The sequence below is a fragment of the Ursus americanus genome, chromosome 21 (genome assembly GCF_024610735.1).
Source record: "Ursus americanus isolate L20-20 chromosome 21, mUrsAme1.1.p, whole genome shotgun sequence".
Taxonomy (NCBI): Eukaryota; Metazoa; Chordata; class Mammalia; order Carnivora; family Ursidae; genus Ursus; species Ursus americanus.
In genome coordinates this window covers 14,595,556-14,612,949 of record NC_142147.1, presented here as the reverse complement: position 1 = coordinate 14,612,949, position 17,394 = coordinate 14,595,556, and the positions used below count along the sequence as shown (strand labels likewise).

General features: G+C 61.4%; 1 protein-coding gene across 7 annotated transcripts in view; it reads left to right on the top strand.

Annotated features, from left to right (window-relative positions):
* KIFC3 (kinesin family member C3) overlaps positions 1-16,507 on the top strand; it is a 52,130-nt gene extending 35,623 nt beyond the window's left edge. For 6 of the 7 annotated variants that reach the window (XM_045806877.2, XM_045806876.2, XM_045806874.2 and 3 more), the window contains 16 exons: positions 4,316-4,381; positions 4,917-5,060; positions 5,210-5,449; positions 5,943-6,116; positions 6,676-6,823; positions 6,900-7,030; positions 8,329-8,440; positions 9,698-9,879; positions 10,827-10,931; positions 12,621-12,751; positions 13,255-13,378; positions 13,591-13,720; positions 13,803-14,032; positions 14,233-14,367; positions 14,901-15,009; positions 15,786-16,507. In XM_045806877.2, coding sequence (XP_045662833.2) covers positions 4,316-4,381; positions 4,917-5,060; positions 5,210-5,449; positions 5,943-6,116; positions 6,676-6,823; positions 6,900-7,030; positions 8,329-8,440; positions 9,698-9,879; positions 10,827-10,931; positions 12,621-12,751; positions 13,255-13,378; positions 13,591-13,720; positions 13,803-14,032; positions 14,233-14,367; positions 14,901-15,009; positions 15,786-15,811 — 2,187 coding nt within the window. In that variant the 3' untranslated portion in view covers positions 15,812-16,507. Of the gene's footprint in view, positions 1-4,315; positions 4,382-4,916; positions 5,061-5,209; positions 5,450-5,942; positions 6,117-6,675; positions 6,824-6,899; positions 7,031-8,328; positions 8,441-9,697; positions 9,880-10,826; positions 10,932-12,620; positions 12,752-13,254; positions 13,379-13,590; positions 13,721-13,802; positions 14,033-14,232; positions 14,368-14,900; positions 15,010-15,564; positions 15,594-15,785 lie in introns of all 7 variants that reach the window. The other variant, XM_045806875.2, reaches the window with a different exon arrangement.
* The last annotated feature ends 887 nt before the right edge of the window (positions 16,508-17,394 follow it).

Sequence of the window (17,394 nt, the reverse complement as noted above, 5' to 3'; positions counted from 1 at the left end):
AGCAGGCTCCCCACTGAGCAGGGATCCTGATGTGGGGCCCGATCCCAGGACCCCGAGATCACAACCTGAGCCAAAGGCAGACACCGAACGGACTGAGCCACCCAGACACCCCGGGATGTCTTCATTTACCAGTGTCTACTTTAATCGATTCCAGCAACATTTTATAGTTTTCAATGTACAAATCTTTTGCCTCCTTGATTTAGTTTATTCCTATTTTATTCTTTCTGATGCTATTGTAAATGGAAATTTTTCCTAAATTTCCGTTCGGGATTGTTCATTGTTAGTGTGTAGAAGCACAACTGGTTTTTTTTTTTAAAGATTTTTTAAAAAAGGTTTTATTTATTTATTTGACAGAGGGGGAGAGAGCGAGCACAAGCAGGGGGAGCAGCAGGCAGAGGGAGAGGGAGAAGCAGACTCCCTGTGGAGCAGGGAGCCCCATGTGGGGCTGGATCCCAGGACCCCGGGATCATGACCTGAGCCAAAGGCAGACGCTTAACCGACTGAGCCACCCAGGTGCCCTAGTTGTCAATTTTTAAACCTTAGTTAAGTTCATGTAAAAATCTGGACTTCCTATTTTGTCAGAAAATATTGGAAGACGAGGCATCTCTGGGCTGCCATTCCCACGTGGCACCCGCGGCCTGGAGCTTTGGAGCAGCTCCTGCCTTTGCCAGAAGTGAGCGTCCTTCCTCTGGCGCCCCAGCGGGGCCCCGGCCTCCAGCAGCCCTCCTGCCCCACGGCCTGCCTGGCAGCCTCCCTCAGAGACCCTGCTCTACCTGGCCGTTGTTCAGTCAGCATTCTTTCTACGTGCATTTACTGAGCACCTGCTGTGTACCAGCTGCCGTCCTAGGCGCGGGAGTGGGGCACCCACTCAAGAGACAAATATCCCTGCCTTTAGGGGCCTTCATTCTAACAATAGAACTCATTAAGTGCTTTACATGTATTATCTCATTTAATCTCACTTAATCCTGCAGACATTCTCCCAGGGGTAGCCTCATTATCCCGAGGAGGAAAGCAAGAGGCAAGGCCGTGTTGAGACTTCTCCAAGGTCATCCAGGGGGGAGGGTGATGTCTGTATTAGAAAGCTGGGCTGTCTGGCCTGAGAGCCCACGTGCTCAACTGTTGCTCAGCGGCAGAAGGACTCGAATGTGAAAACTTGGCCGTGGGCAGGGCAGGGTGGATGCGGCTAGATAGGCACAGTCAGCGGTCGTGTGGCCAGGAGTCAGGTGTCCTGTGAGGGGGCGTGTGTGGGGACAGGATGGAGTGCTTCCCAGGGCTGCCCCTCTGGCCTCTGTTTCCTTGAGGTGTTCTGGATCCCAGGACCTCTTGCCTTTTCAGCTCAGCAACGCCTTGGTCCTGCTGTTGGGAGAGCCCTCTTTTCCTCCGAAGAGAGCTGGTGATCGTGAGCCAGGCTTGGTGGGAGGTGGGGAGGTAATCAGCAGGTTGTCTGCACTGATGGGAGCAGACAGCTGAGAACACAGACCTGGCACGGCAGCCCTGCCCTCTTCGGAGCCTGCTTCTGCGGAGAGATGCAAATGCGGGTTTGTGTCAGACAGGCCCCGGCTCCCGCTCCCACGGAGGCCCTCTGCGCCAGGCCCATGACCCAGTTTCTCCGGCTGCCAGGGAGCCTGAGCCTGGGCAGGGATGGGGCACAAACCCAGCCTGGTCCTTCCTCGGCCCTGGGGTTGACATCGGCAGCCTGCCAGGAGCCTGCTTCTCCTTTGACCTGGCTCTTTGCACGCAGGAGTGTGCGTGCTGCTTGTCCGCTGTTACTTCAAGTGCTTATTGAGTATCTATGGGGTGCTGGTCACCTGCTGGGGTCACCTGCTGGGGCCAGGTGTCTCAGGGGTGATAGGGAAGGTCCCTGCCCTCTCTGCCTCCAGGTGCAAGCACCATCCTGACTCCAGGCTGGGGCGGGTGTGCGAAGGGATGCCTACAGGAGCTCTCTCCCCTGGAAGGCCTTGCTCTCTGGTCCGGTTCACCCCCAGCACCCTACTTTCTGCCCTCCCCGCTCCTGAAGCAGAGTCCTCTGGGTGGAGGGCGACCGTCCCGCTCCTGAGCAGCACACATTCTCACTCCCCAACCCCAAATGCAGCTGGCCTGCCGGGCACCGTCCCCACGCTCCACGGAGTGGCTTGGGCCTGATGGGCCCCCCCGCAGTGTTGGTGGCCTGTGTCCCACCCCGCTGTCCCAGGCGAGCCAGAAGATGACTGACATCTCTGACGAAAAGAGTCTTTTGCAGCTCTTCCTCAACCCCCCACCCACACCCCCAGCCTGCCCCCTTTTGCAGCCACTTCCTTTTGGGGCACCCCTCAGAGATTCCAGGCAGAGCCCAGGAGCACCCAGAGTTCTGATTGTGATGCAAGAAGGGAGCAGGAGCCTGGGCTGCAGGCCGGTGGCGGGCGGGCATCCCGACCCCCCAAGTAAGCACTGGAAAACCCCGCTTTCGCTGCATCCGGCTCGGAGCGCCGGTGGCATTAGGGACAAGCGAGGTCAGAGCACACCCAGCTCGGTGCTGAGGAAGCAGCCTGTCTGGGGCACCTGCTCAGTGCAAGTGGGTCTTCCCGGGGTGATTTCTGAGGGAAGGAAGGGGGGCGGGGACACCCCAACCTTTCCAAGGGAGGTAGACCCACCTATTTCAGGATGGGGGAGTGTGAGAGGAATACATATTATTTGAGACTTAAAAATTGCCTGAAAGCACCAAGAATTTGTCGGGCATAATCCTGTAGTCCAGAGACCTCCACTTTTTGATGTTGCAGGCCCAGTTTTGTTTTTGGGTTTTTGACTTAGTATGTTGAGGAGTCTTCCTCCAGGTCACTTAAAACTTCTGACAAACACGGCGGTAACCATAGCCGTGCCAGCACTCGCCGTGACTTACCTGACCATTCCCCTGATGCTGGGTGGGGAGGTTACGCCCAGCTCCGCGGCCAAGGAGTAACAGGCTGCCTTCTGCGAGATGTCCCTCGCTCGGCGCTAAGGCCAGAGGAACGGAGCACTGCTCAGGCCAGGCTCTCAAGGGAAGGGGTGCTGCAGCGGGCAGAGAAGAGGCGCAGGCCTGGTCTTCGGTCCATTTGCTCCCCCACCAGCTGCCCTCTCCAGCTCCGGGAGCCCGAGCTCCTATGTGCATGTCTGCATGCTGCCACAGACTGCGGATGACATCAGCCATGTAAAATGGGGAGCTCTGACACACCCCGACATCCCAACATCTGGCCTCTCTTGAAAGGTCAGAAGTTTGGAGACGTGGGCCTGCGTGTTCCCGGCCGTGGCCTGCAGGGAGGGCGCCGTGGATGCTTCCTCCGGGTGGACCTGCGCTGCCCCTCACCCGCCTTACCTGGCTGGCCTGGCCCCTGCAGGCAGCAGACTCGCTCAGCTGTCACTTAGTAATAAGAACCTAGTGCTTTGTGGCCTGCTTGGGTAAAAGCCACTTCCTAGCCCCCCACAGAGTGAGTCTGACTCTCACTGGGCCTTCTCAAGGTGAGGTGCAGTCAAGTACGGTCATTCACAGAATGTTCTGTGAGAAGACCCCCAAATGCTCTGAGGAACACTGGTGCCAAAGTGATAGGCTGTATTTTTGGGTTACTTCCCAGGAGGTTCCTGGAGGGGGGCTAATGTGGAATTGGGGTCTGGGGCCTGCAGGAGGGGTGGCCACCTAGAGGACAGCTCAAGGGGAGTGTCGCCGTCCTGGGATGTGCACTCTCAGAGCTGGCATCTTGGTGGCTTCCCCTTCCCCAGGCTCTGGCTGAGCCAGGCCACCCTTGCTTCCTGATGGGGTATGCACCCCCTTCTCTGCTGGCCCAACTCTCCAGCAAGGCAGAGTGGGAGCTGGGGGGGGGGGACGACACACAGGTCTGAGATGTGCCCTGTCGCTGGTAGACCTGTCTGCACAGGCTGACTTGCCAGGCACCCCTTGAATGGAAAAATCTAGGGACTGGGCAAAGACTGATGTAGGTTTTGTCGTGTCTGGAGTTTATACAATTTCGGAGCCCTTTTAAAAAAAAAGAATATAAAATTACAAATATCTAAGTAGACACAGGCCATGGCAAGGGCGCGTGCAAGGCAGAGGTCCTGAGGGTCAGCCTCCTGAGTCTGGCGTGGCCTCAGAGTGGTGCAGGGGTCACCTCTGGTGTGCTTGCTCCCCAGACTTTCCCGAGAGCCTGGGCTACCTGGGTCTTGTGGTGGGCGAGGGTGCTGAAGGCTGTTGGGACGGGGCAGGTGTCTCACCCGGAGTCCCAGGTGTGCCTTGATGCTTGTGCACAGGGAGGGCGGGGGCTGGAGGTGAGGAACCAGGCTCACCGTGACCGTGGCTTTGTGCCGGCAGGTGGAAAACCTGAAGGAGAAGCTCATTAGCCAGGCCCAGGAAGTGAGCCGCCTTCGATCTGAGCTGGTGAGGCTCAACATGCCGTCCTAAGGTGGGGCCTGCGGGGGGCTGGCCCGGCCTTGTGCAGACTGGCGCTTCCACATGGGTGCGGGACCCTATCCAGAGCCCTCATGTCCAGCCCAAGTGGGGGCCGCATCTGCGCCCAGCAGACTGCCATTCGGCCGGGGAGATGCTCCCTGAATACCTGTCACCACTCACTAGGCCCTCAGAGGCTGTGTGACCCCCAAACGGAGAGAGGTTAATTCTCGTCTGCTGATGTAAAGTAGGAGTGTGAACTCTGTGTATAAATACGACTCTCTTGTTACTTTCACACTCAGGAAAATAGAATGAGAGGGGCGGGTGAAGGCCGTCCCTCTGGCTCCCCTTCTCTCCTGTCTTCTCCTTATGTCCCTCTTGAGCTCCTGCTCGCCTCCTTCCCTCGCCCGCCTTTTTCTTTCTCTCCTGCTCTCTCCCCTGCCCTTGTCCCCCCTTGGCCTCCTCACTCTTTGCTTCCCGGGTCTGCCCTGGCCACATGCGCCCCCTGTGCCCTGGCTCTCTGCAGGGGGGCACGGACTTGGAGAAGCACCGTGACCTGCTGGTGGTGGAGAATGAGCGGCTGAGGCAGGAGATGCGGCGCTTCGAGGCCGAGTTGCAAGAGCTGCGGGGCAAGCCGGCGGCCCCCTGCTTGGGCTGCGAGCACAGCCAGGTGAGCGGGCTGGCCCGGCCCCAGCTGCTCCCGGAGGGCCGGGTCCCTAACGGTGACCCCGGTCCCTCGCAGTGACCCCTGCCTGCTTGTCTGTCCTTCCCTCTGTCGCACGCTTGTCCCGGCCGCCGCTCCCGCCCGCCTGCCTGCAGGAGAGCGCCCAGCTCCGGGACAAGCTGTCGCAGCTGCAGCTGGAGGTGGCCGAGAACAAGGGCATGCTGTCCGAGCTGAACCTGGAGGTGCAGCAGAAGACCGACCGGCTGGCGGAGGTCGAGCTGCGGCTCAAGGACTGCCTGGCCGAGAAGGCGCAGGAGGAGGAGCGGCTGAGCCGGCGCCTGCGAGACAGCCATGAGACCATCGCCAGCCTGCGGGCCCAGTCGCCGCCCATCAAGGTGAGCCTCTGGCGGTGGCCCTTGCTCTCTTGGCCCCTGGTGCCCAGGGCAGGGCCGCACTGACGAGGGGCTTGTCTTGGTGAATGAGTAACAGCAAGTGTTTGGAAGAATCATTCCAGGTCTGCGCTCAGTCTCCCCCCCCCCCCGCTTGCCGTCCAGGGCCAGGCACACAGTAGGCATCCGGCACCCGAGGCTTGAGGCGCCCACGCGTGCCAGGCACGGGTGTGGCGCATCTGAGAGTCTGCCCTCATCTTGGCCCTTCTTGTCTGTTCTGTGCCCGGGCTGGGGCCACAGCCAGGCTCTTGGTGGGCTTACTGAAATGAGAGGATTCTCTGGAAAGCCAGCACCTTGAAGCTCCTCTAGTTTTTTCCAGCGGCTCTGGGTGGGATGTCCCTGAGGATCCCCTCCCAAGGCCAGCTGCGTCTCAGGGCCCCCAGAGTGAGGCCGAGGCACCCTCGCACCTCCACACGCCTGTCTCTCCCTCCCCCCGCAGTACGTCATCAGGACCGTGGAGGTGGAGTCGTCCAAGACCAAGCAGGCCCTCAGCGAGTCCCAGGCCCGGAACCAGCACCTGCAGGAGCAGGTGGCCATGCAGAGGCAGGTGCTGAAGGAGATGGAGCAGCAGCTGCAGAGCTCGCACCAGCTGACCGCGCAGCTCCGGGCGCAGGTGCACAGGCTGGGGGCGGGGCTGGGAGAGAGCGGGGGCACATCGGGCTGCAGAGCCAGAGGCGGGCCTTCAGTACAGTGCAGCGGGTCAGCACTCGGGGGGGGGGGGCCACAGACCTGGGTTCTAGTCCCTTCTCTCCCTGGTTTTGTCTATGTCTCTGTTTCCTCTTCTGTAAAATGATGCGCTCGCAGAACCCACCTCCCCGGGGGTTGCTCAGGGACATAATTCCAAGAGTATCCTCACACAGGGCCCAGCACACACGTTCTTGGAAAGGGGTCCTGGTCACTATTCTAACAAATGCTCTCCCCTGCTCTCCTCGGGCCTGTGGCTTGTGCTGGGGCAGGTGTTGGAGCTAATGAAGGGAGTAGCTGCATGGAGCTCACTGGCCTTTCGGGGAGCGAGATGACCATCCGCTCCTCTCCTGCGTGTGTGTTTGTGCGGACCTGTCGGGGGCGCTGTTCACTCACGTGCGTGTGTGGAGTAGGGCGCGGGGCTTCTTTCTGGCACCCACCCCTCTCCCTCCCGAGCCCCACGTTGAGTTTCTGGCCTGGGCCGTCAGATTGCCATGTACGAGTCAGAGCTGGAGCGGGCACACGGGCAGATGCTGGAGGAGATGCAGTCCCTGGAGGAAGACAAGAACCGGGCCATCGAGGAGGCCTTTGCCAGAGCCCAGGTGGAGATGAAGGCTGTGCACGAGAACCTGGCAGGTGAGCTGGCTGGCTGGGCCCCCCACCCCCCTCAGCCCCTCCCCCTGTCCGCCTGACACCTCTCGTGTCCCCCAAGGTGTCCGGACCAACCTGTTGACGCTGCAGCCGGCGCTGCGGACCCTCACCAACGACTACAATGGGCTCAAGCGGCAGGTGCGCGGCTTCCCCCTGCTCCTGCAGGAGGCCCTCAAGAGCGTCAAGGCCGAGGTGAGTGCTGCGCGGACGGGGGAGGCTCGCAGAGGCCCTGGAGCCCAGGGCTCCGTTGCAAAATGCTGCAAACCCCCCAGGCAACAGCTCTCCTCCCCCACTCACACAGGCTGAGAAACAGACTGGTCAGGGGCAGGTGTTTGGTATTTGTCTTATGACTCTTTATTTTTTATTTTAATTTTTTAGAGTAGGGGGGAGGAGAGGCAGAGGGAGAATCTTAAGCAGGCTCCATGCCCAGCACAGAGTCCAACACGGGGCTCGATCTCATGACCGTGAGATCAGGACCTGAGTCGAAATCAAGAGTTAGACGCTTAACCGACTGAGCTACCGAGGCGCCCTTATTATGACTCTTTAAACCAAGCATGCAACATATATCCTTATATTTCACACGTGCTACATATATTCTTACATCTGTTAGTTTTCATTTTCTTAAGCTGTATTTGTATAGTATGAGAACAGCTAGTGTCTCTTAAGTGCCTCCTACGTGCTAAGCCTTTTATAGCTGTCAGCTCCTTGAATCGGCACCACAGCCCTGCAGGGTAGAGAGGCTGATATATTTCGGGAATAGAAAATAGTTCTTCTGTAAAATGGTTTTTTAGTGACAAATTTTTAGTGACAAAAATTACGTCACTAACACATGGACACAGTAGAAAGTTCAAGGTGTGCAGAAGGGCATCGGATGAAAAGGAAGGGCCCTTCTCCGGCACCCTGGCCGGCGCCCCCCCCTCCGCCGCCCGCCTGCCCCAGCCTTCTGAGCTCCTGAAGCCCGCGGATGTCTTTGGGTGCACAGACACTCTTCCCTTCTACCCAGCAAAGGGGAACATCTGCATGCGTGGTCTGCATTTTGCTTCTGCCCCTAATGAAGTGTGACTTGGAGATCGTTACCTCCCCGGTGCTACAGATCCGCAGACGAGAGGGCATTATTCCCATTTTACAGATGAGAACAATGAGACCAGATGCCTGAGCTGGCTGCCTTAGGTCCCCCAACTGCTCAGGGGTAGAGCTGGAATTTGGCCCTGGCTGACTCATGATGGTCAGGTGCTAGTCCTGGGCGTGAGGGCGGAGGCCCGGCTGTTGCTGTAGCAGCAGGGCAGCCTGGAGCTTCGTCTCTTTGAGGCTCGGTTTATTCCTCTGTCAAGGGGGCCCGGCAGCCGCACCTCCCCGCGGGGGCTGTTGGAAGGAGTTGACGTGGGACAGCCCACGCCACGTCCTCAGCCCGGGGTGGGAGGCGGGCGCAGGCCGCGCCGTAAGCCGGGTGGTGGAGCCAGCCCCCGACAGCACTGTGCGGCCCCCGCCAGATCGGCCAGGCCATCGAGGAGGCCAACAGCAACAACCAGGAGCTGCTGCGCAAGTACCGCCGGGAGCTGCAGCTGCGGAAGAAGTGTCACAATGAGCTCGTGCGGCTGAAAGGTAACTGCCGGGGGGAAGTGGGGCGCCCGGGCATGGGGGTCCCGACCTGGCTCGGAGCCGATGCTGCCCTTCGCCCCAGCCCAGCACCACGCCTTGGGGCCTGTGCCCGGTCCCTGAGGGGCTACTGTGGGTCCCGCTCGATGGATATGGAGACCCCGGGCCCAGAGAAGTCGGGGAACTGGCTCAAACCTGCGTGGCTACTAAATGGTCCACCCTGGACCTGGACTTGGATCCGTCCACCTTTGAAGCCCTCCCCCCGTGCCCGTGGCAGCCCCAGCTGGGGTAGGGACGCCCTGGGCGGTGGGTGGCTGGCAGGCGGCTTGTTCTGACCAAGGGCCTGGTGGGGCTTGAGACTGCCTGTCCACCGCACAACGGGTGAAGGAGGGTTGCTCTGGCCAGTGCTGTTCCAGATGCTGAGACGTGGCCATGGGTCCGCAGGTGCTGTGGCTACAGTGCTCACTGCAGCTGGGGCAGGGGGCACACGGTGATCAGTAATCACCCAGAGAACGGAGACACTGCCTTTGTTATCGGGCGGGGAGGGGCTCTAAGATCCGCTCGGTGTCTGACAGTCAGGGGTGTTGCTGGGCTTCCTGGAGGAGGCAAAGCCGCAGCTGAGGCCTGGATAGTGAGTTGGCTTGTACAGGTGAAGGGGAAGGTGGGGACATGCTGGCTGTTGTGGGTGAGTTTTTCATTCAGGAGCACTGAGCTCCCATGGAAGGGCTTGAAGCAAGGGGATGGCACAGTCTATGCCCCCAGTCACCTTAGAGCTGCCTGGTTGCCCGTCCCCGTTCCCTGTGCTGTTTGTCCACCTGCTGTCTGGTTCTCTTTGCCCATCTCATTCCCAAGCCCTGTCCAGGCATTCGGAAAGCCCTTTCAGAATGACAGAACAAGTCCCTTGGCTTACTGGGACCCATGCCCCTCACTGTATAGAGGAAACTGAAGTCCAGAGATACAGAGTGTCCATTTGGTATCCCAACCGGACTGGGTGCAGTGCCCGAGCCCCACAATTGACCTTTCCTCCCTGTCCCCAGCGTGAAGCTCCCACTCTTAGCCAGTTTGCCCAGGAAGAAAGTGTACTGATACATGAATTCATGACAGTGTGAGTGACTGATAACAGCGTTGTGGGTGGCCTTGCTCAGAAGGCTGGGGGTTCCTGAGCCACCAGGCTGCTCAGGACACCAAAGGACGCCAGTGGGGAGGCAGTCTGATCTTGGCCAAGCCTGTATGTACCCTTCTGTCCTCCCCTACACAACCCAGGGAACATCCGGGTGATTGCTCGTGTCCGGCCAGTCACCAAAGAGGACGGGGAAGGACCTGATGCGACCAATGCTGTGACCTTCGATGCTGACGATGACTCCATCATCCATCTGCTGCACAAAGGAAAGCCTGTATCCTTTGAGCTGGACAAGGTCTTCTCCCCGAGGGCCTCGCAGCAGGACGTGAGTGTGGCCCTGGGGGGAAAGGGATAGAGCAGTTGGTGGGGGGAGGGGACACGCAGGGAGAGATGATGGGGGCATGGGCAGAAAGAAATATAAGAATGGGAGAGACAAAATGGAGAAGCTTGGGGTGCTGGCATGCCTCGCTCCTTCCACCCGAGGAGAGAAGAGAGTGGGAAGCTAAGACACGATGAGAAGCCTCTGCGGGGAGGAGATTCAAGGACAGCCTAGGCCACCTACGCGGCCCTGCCCACCCTTACAGCCCCGCCCACGCTTAGGCCCCTCCCACGCACGTGTCCCTGCGTACCCACAGGGCCCCTCCCACCCGCGCAGTCCCTCCTACACTCAGTCCCGCCCACCCACCTGACCCTGGCGGCGTTGCTTCTTTAGCGGAGCACAGCACGGGGCTCAGTCCCACAGGTCTTCCTAGGACTCTCCCGCTGCCCTGCAGAGCCCTCAGCCTGTGAGAGCCACGTGGTCTCGGCAGCGTTCTTGTCTCTGCCAGGGCTGACTGGCCAGGCCTGTCCTGCCTGTACCCTCCTGTCCCTGCGCTTGGCCTCACCTTTGCCCAGTCCTCTGCTGGCAGGCAGACAGGCTGCAGGAGGCGCCAGGCACGTGCTGGCCTCCTCCTTCGTTTTGCTGAGCTGTCCCTTAGTGTGGTAGAAGCTAGAGGTGGGGGCCCCTGAGCTCCAGGGCCGGGCAGCCCTTCCTCGGGTGCTGGTGGGCGGGAGGCACTGTCCTGTCTTCCCTTCAGTCTCGGCTACCCGATTGCCCACTGATGTCTGTTGTGACCTATTAGTCGTAAATTCTTCCACAGTAAGCCGCTTGCCAGTAACAGTACACGCCATGTTACTGCTGAAGGAGAGCGTGCTCAGGGGAGGTGGCTGGACTTAGAGCTGGTGGGGGGCGCACCGGGGGCTTGCCATCTCCATCCTGCGTCCCCTCCCCAGGTGTTCCAGGAGGTACAAGCCCTGATCACCTCCTGCATCGATGGTTTCAACGTCTGCATCTTCGCCTATGGCCAGACGGGTGCCGGCAAGACATACACGATGGAGGTGGGTACCCGCTGCAGGGGGCAGGGGTTCTGCTGGTGAGAACCACCCCCTTGCCACCCTCGTGCTTTCAGGTTTCAGGTGGCACAGGAGCAGAGCTGGTCATCTGCTGTGTTAGCCCCAAGGCACCAGGCCTGAAGAGGGGGGCACCTTGCCCAGGAGGACCTGAGACGGTCCCGGTGGGTATGGGGTGGGCAGGGGCCCTGCCAACACTCAGACCTCAGGCAGAGATCCCTCTGATGCCGGAGTCTAGGCCAGACCGCCTGGAGGTCTCTCAGGAGGGGCTTTCATTTCGCCTCCAAGTATTTACGGCGCTCCTGCTGTTTGGCTGCCCTGCTCTGGGCCCTGGGGTGTTAGGGTGAATGAGGGCAGTCTCTGCTGCCAGGGTGGGGCCTCATCTCCCGGCTGGCGGCAGAGCCCCCACGGTGCAGAGGGGCGGGAGAGGGGAGTATTAAGAGGAGGAAGAATCGCAACTCTACATAAAAATGGAAGGTGGCCCCTGGGGGTGTCTTCCGTGCGTTAGCATTTCCCCAGCTCTTGAGGGGGTGCCGTGGGGTTCTCTGGAAGGGGTGAGGACAGGTGTCCCAGCGTCTGGACAGGCACCTTTCAGGGAGGCTGCCGTGGTGGCTCGCTCTTCCCTGTGTGGACCCTGCTGTTGCGCTAGTTCTGGGACTGATGAGACCGCTTAGTGGGGGGCAGGCCAAGCAAGGGGGTGGGGGGTGAGGGGGTTGGGGTGGACTCCTAACTCTGTTTGGGTGCTCAGAGTTGGGGTGACCCCCAGGAGCATCTCTCCTCCAATACCTGCCGAGGCCCATGTACACCGGGCACGTTCTGGGGGCCGGGCACAGCTGTGACCAAAGTGTCACCCCCCCCACCCCAAGCCAGCCCGCCAGTGGGGAGACAGCAGTGCCCACAGCAAATCTGGCTGTGTCCTGTCAGGTGCCAGGGGGGAATCAGTAGTGAGGGAGGGATCAGGCCTTTGAAGGGAGGATGAAGCCACCTGCCCTAGGAGGTGACACTGGAGCCAGCCGTGGTGTGGGGAAGAGCATTCCAGGCACAGGGATCAGCAGGGCTGAGGCCACAAGGCCAGAGCATGCTAGGGGTAGTGAGGCCTGGCAGGGAGGCCCGAGCCCCAGAAGGCGGGGCGGGGGGGCGGGCTACATAAGGGAAGGAGACAGCTCAGGCGAGGACTCCAAATTTCTTTCTAGAAGGGCTGGCCAGCCCATCTGGCCCCAGGGCACTTGCGGCTCTGCCTGTGCCTCCCTTCCACCACTGACAGAGCCCTGCTCCTGGCCTCCCTGACATGAGCCACCCTCTGGGCAGTGGCAGGGAGATGATCGGTTCCCAGGGGGCCCCCAGGAGTGGGTATGCACCTGGTGCTCAGCAGCCCCCATGTGCTGGCCTGCGCCAACACTTCACCCAGCCCTTTGCTTTAAGTCTCAGGCTAGTCCTGGCAGGGCAGTGCCCTGGAAAGGTGGAGGAAACTGAGGCCCAAGAAGGTGACGTCACTTGCAACTAGGGGAGGCTGTTTGGGGGCAGACCAGTAGGCAGGCCGAAGCTTTGGGCAGAAAGGCTGGCCTGTGAGTGGTCGCCAGGGGGGAGGGGGCCACAGACCCCACACAAGCATCTGCATGGCCCACCCCTTGTGGTCGGGAGAGGCCTGGCTCACCAGGGCCTTGCTTCTGCCCCCAGGGAACCCCTGAGAACCCAGGCATCAACCAGCGGGCCCTGCAGCTGCTCTTCTCCGAGGTGCAGGAGAAGGCACCTGACTGGGAGTACACCATTACAGTCAGCGCGGCCGAGATCTACAACGAGGTCCTCAGGTGGGGGGCCCTGCACGCGGCACGGGCCTCCGGGCTGGCTTTGTGGTCCTCGTGGCCGTGCGGAGCCATGCGGAATGAAGCTCGGAGTCGGGGCCCCATGTCCTGCCCCAAACCGGTGGGCGGTGGGGAGGAGGGCTCGCTCTGAGTCCACGTGGGACACCCAGGTGCTCCTTTTCCCTCCAAGTCTACCCGTTCTCCCTGTAGGCTACACCAGGTGGTGAGAAATGAGAGCGGGGATTTGGGGGGCGCTGCCCACATGAGCTCAGTGCACCGTGGAGGCAGGAGTAGCACTACCATGAGACTTTTGGGGAACAGTCAGTCTCTGGCCCTCAGCAGACTGAGTGTAGGGGAGGACCTGGAGGGGAGAGGGGCTTAGCAGTTAAGGAAGGCTTCCTGAAGGTGTGATGTGGTGGGAGAACATTCCAGGTGGGGGCGGCGCGGGGAGCAGTGCAAGCAGAGGCAGAAGTGGGAGGAGGGAGTGACCATCTGGCCTGTCCGTGCAGGGACCTGCTGGGGCAGGAGCCCCAGGAGAAGCTGGAGATCCGGCTGTGCCCAGACGGCAGCGGGCAGCTGTACGTGCCGGGGCTGACGGAGTTCCAGGTGCAGAGTGTGGACGACATCAACAAGGTGCAAGCCTGGGGGGCCTGGGGGGCGGGGAAGCGCTGGGGAGACCCGCCCACAAGCCACACGGAGCTGAACAGGACATGTGGGTTTCCGACGCAGCCTTTGCCAGGTCCTCAGGCCCTGGGGACACCCCCTCCCAGCAGTCCTCAGGGATGGGGTGATTCCAGAGCCCTCCCTACAAACCCTGCGCTTCTGCCCTCCCTGCTCCCCGCCAGGTGTTTGAGTTTGGCCACACTAACCGCACGACCGAGTTCACGAACCTGAACGAGCACAGCTCCCGCTCGCACGCCCTGCTCATCGTGACGGTGCGCGGGGTGGACTGCAGCACGGGCCTCCGCACCACGGGTGAGTAAGGGCCGCGGGCAGCCTGCTCGGAGGACCCCCGGCCCCCCAGGCGGCCTTGACCTGCCCGGCGCCCTCCCCGCAGGGAAGCTGAACCTGGTGGACCTGGCTGGCTCGGAGCGCGTGGGCAAGTCGGGGGCCGAGGGCAGTCGCCTGAGGGAGGCACAGCACATCAACAAGTCGCTGTCGGCCCTGGGGGATGTCATTGCTGCGCTGCGCTCCCGCCAGGGCCATGTGCCCTTCCGCAACTCCAAGCTCACCTACCTGCTGCAGGACTCGCTCAGCGGGGACAGCAAGACGCTCATGGTGGTGCAGGTGAGGGCCTCCAGTGGGCCAGGCAGGCTGGCCGTCAGCGTGCGGGGCTTGGCCAGCACCACGACCGCGGACGCCCTGCCCCTGTGGCCCAGGAACCCCGGGCCGTGCAGGGAAGGGACCCTTGTCCTCAGCAGCTCCAAAGTCAGTGCGCACGCTGCCCCCTCCAGTTCTGAGGGGGAATGAGCTCTCGTGTCCCCTAGGTGTCCCCCGTGGAGAAGAACACCAGTGAGACTCTGTACTCGCTGAAGTTTGCGGAGAGGGTGCGCTCTGTGGAGCTGGGCCCCGGGTCCCGCAGGGCAGAGCTCGGGTCCTGGTCCAGCCAGGAGCATCTGGAGGTATGGTGACTGCCATCGAGGCACCTTGGGCTGGCATGTCCAGGTCATGGGCAGGAAGGAGGGTCTGGGATGGGGGACGGACGAGGGGAAGATGCCAAAGGGGTGCAAGAGGGAGAAGGAGACTCCCTGCTGAGCGGAGAGCCTGACACGGGGCTCGGTCCCAGGGTCCTGGGATCGTGACCTGAGCCAAAGGCAGACATTTAACCAACTGAGCCACCCAAGCATCCCGGCCAGGAGCCTCTTTGGTCTAGATACTTCTTGGCCTCAGAACTACCTGTGGCCATCTCAGCTGGCTGGGGGCGGGCGGGTTGCAGGCTGGCACTCCGGTGCTCAGGAGTAACTCCTGCCCTTTTTTACGTACGTTATGTCAGGTTCTCGCAGTAACTGAGGTGGGGCTGTCCTCATGCCCATTGTGCAGATGAGCAGAGTTTCAGGAGGCGGGGGAGGGGAATGGTGGGGGGTGGGGGGAAGCACGGTGAAGATGGGGAGCCAGGGCAGCATGGCACCCACCCACCTCTCACATCTGCCCGCAGTGGGAGCCAGCCTGCCAGACCCCACAGCCCTCAGCACGAGCACACTCAGCCCCCGGCTCTGGGACCACCAGCCGCCCAGGCTCTATCCGGAGGAAGCTCCAGCCCTTGGGTGAGCCTTTGGGGAGTGGGCCATTGGGGGGTGTGTGGGTGAATAGCCACTGGATTGCCCTTGCCTGAATGGACTTTTTGTTTTTCTAAGTTCATAAAACTCATGCAGAACCTGTTTTACAACCTTTTCGGGTGCCGGGAAGTAGTCAGGGCAGGCAGTGCTAGGCCCATTTTACAGATGGGGAATCAAAGGCCCTTGGAGAGGGGGTAGTGTAAGGAGGAAGCTAGCCCTTGGGGCTCCTAGCAGGGCTGGTGGTTTGAGGCCTAGGACACAATTCTCTGAGGCTGGGCTCAAGCCATACATCTGCCAAAGCCGGCCAGGCACCCCTGCCATGGGCCTTGGCTCCTGGGGAGGGTGGGGGCAGGGCTCACCCATTTCCCAGGTGAGAAGTGAGCGCAGGCACGGGACTGGAAGCCAGAGCCCCAGCCCCCTACGTGGCCCCACTCACAGAGGGGCCTGGGAGGGCTGGATCCAAGGAGGTAGGGGCCGCAGGGTCCTGGGGGGTCCCAGCCCCAGGCAAGCCCACCAGTGAGACACCTGTCACTTTGATTGCAGCCTGACGGCTGGGGCTGCAGAGTCTCCAGGTGAGTGTGGGGCCAGCGGCCTGGGCCTGCCCACCCACCCGCCTGGCCACCTTGGGTTGCAGGGCTGTGCCGGGGAGAGGGCTGCTCAAGGCTGGGCCTGTCCTGCTGCCGCCTGCTGTCTGTGTGCTTCTGCCTGGCTCCCTCCCATCCGCATACCCCGAGGCTGACGAAACCTCTCTTCCCCTCCTGCAGGGAAGTCCAGGCCGGTGCCTGTGTGACGGACGTGTCCACCCTGCCAGCCCGGGGACTCAGGGACTGGGGCCTGAGGCCTCGCTGGCCTGCTCCTGCTGTAGCACCGGGAGCCCGGGAGGCGGAGGCTGGAGTGGAGGCAGCCCTTCTGCCTTGTATCTGCTCAGAGATGAGAAAACATGTTCAGAAGGAAATGGTGTCTCCTGGCCGTGGCTATGGGTGCAAAAGGCATGGGCTGGAAGGGCAGGGATGGCCCACTCTGCCTGGCAGGCCCGGGCCAACGGTGAGCCCTTGTGGGGAGGGCAGGAGTAGGGGGGAGGGTAGGCCGCTTGCCTGGCCTGGTTAGCCTCTTCCCCAGCCTGCCAGGCCCTGTGTGTAAGGGGTGGGCTGAGGAGCCCCCAGAAGGCACAGGAACCATGGGATCTGGGCAGCTGGCAGGCATCCTGGGGCAGCCCTGGCCTCACTCCCCCCGAGGCGGGCCCTGTGCCGGGTGTGTATATAGTGTTCCTAGGTGTACATAGGAGCGCGGCCCTCCCTGCCGAGGGCTGGGCTGTATTTATGGCTGGCGGGAGGCCAGGGGGTGGGGATTCTGCTGCTCACCTGCCTGGCCCCAGGCTCTCTCCTTACTCCCTGGCCTCTTGACATTTCCCCCTCTGAAATCCTATTTAAGAACTTTTGGAAGCTTAGCCATTTTTACTTATTAAAATAAAAACTTTTTTACACAAGTGTGGTCTGTAAGAGTTGGTCTCAGGGACCCCTGGTCAGACCACCGGGACGAGCCCTTGCCTTGGGCTCCCCCGCTGCTGGCTGATCACCCCCAGCCTCCCCCCCCCCCCCATCAGACTGACCCACCCAGCAACACACTATCCTATAGATGGGAAACTGGCTTGAGAACCACAGCCAGCAGGGCTGGGCTGGCCTGGCTTCCCTGTCTGCCCGAGGCCCTGGCCTTGCCCCCTAGGTGAACTGGCTGTAGGTGAGCCCCACCCTCCCAGTGCTACAAGACCCCCAACCACAAGCTCAGTGAGCCCCCCCCCATGGGGGTTGTGCTGGCCTGCACCTGGTCTTGGCGGGGAATGTGCACAGGGGCTCAGAGGGGCCCTCTCGCCAACTGCGGCAAACCTAGCAGCTGCTGCCACAGGAACAGAAAGGATCAGCCCTGGGCGATCCTGCGGGGAAGGAAAGCTGGTCAGAGCCCTCACTGACGAGGGCCACTGCCCTTCCAGCCCTGTCCTCGGAGGCCTGCTGGAGGGCGTCGGAGAGGGTGGTGGGCTCTGGTGGCCGAGCCTGCGAGGCTGAGGTCCTGTCAGCAGGAAGTGTACAGCTGTCGCTGGCCCTGGAGGCATCCATAGAACAGCTGGGAGTGTGGCTGAGGCAGAAGGGATGGGCTGGTGAGGCCCACCCCTCACCTGTCTCCCTTAGCCACGAAAGGGGGAGTTGCTGCCACCTTCTCCCACTTGCCCCTTCCTGCAGGCCTGGCACTCTGCTGCCCCCTGCTGGCCACCCTGCCTCCGGCCTGGAAGGGGAGCCATCTGGCTCTGAGGGGCCCAGGCAGGCAGTCCTGGGCCTGAGAGAGCCGCATGGCCAGAGAATGCCCCTCCAGGCAAACAAA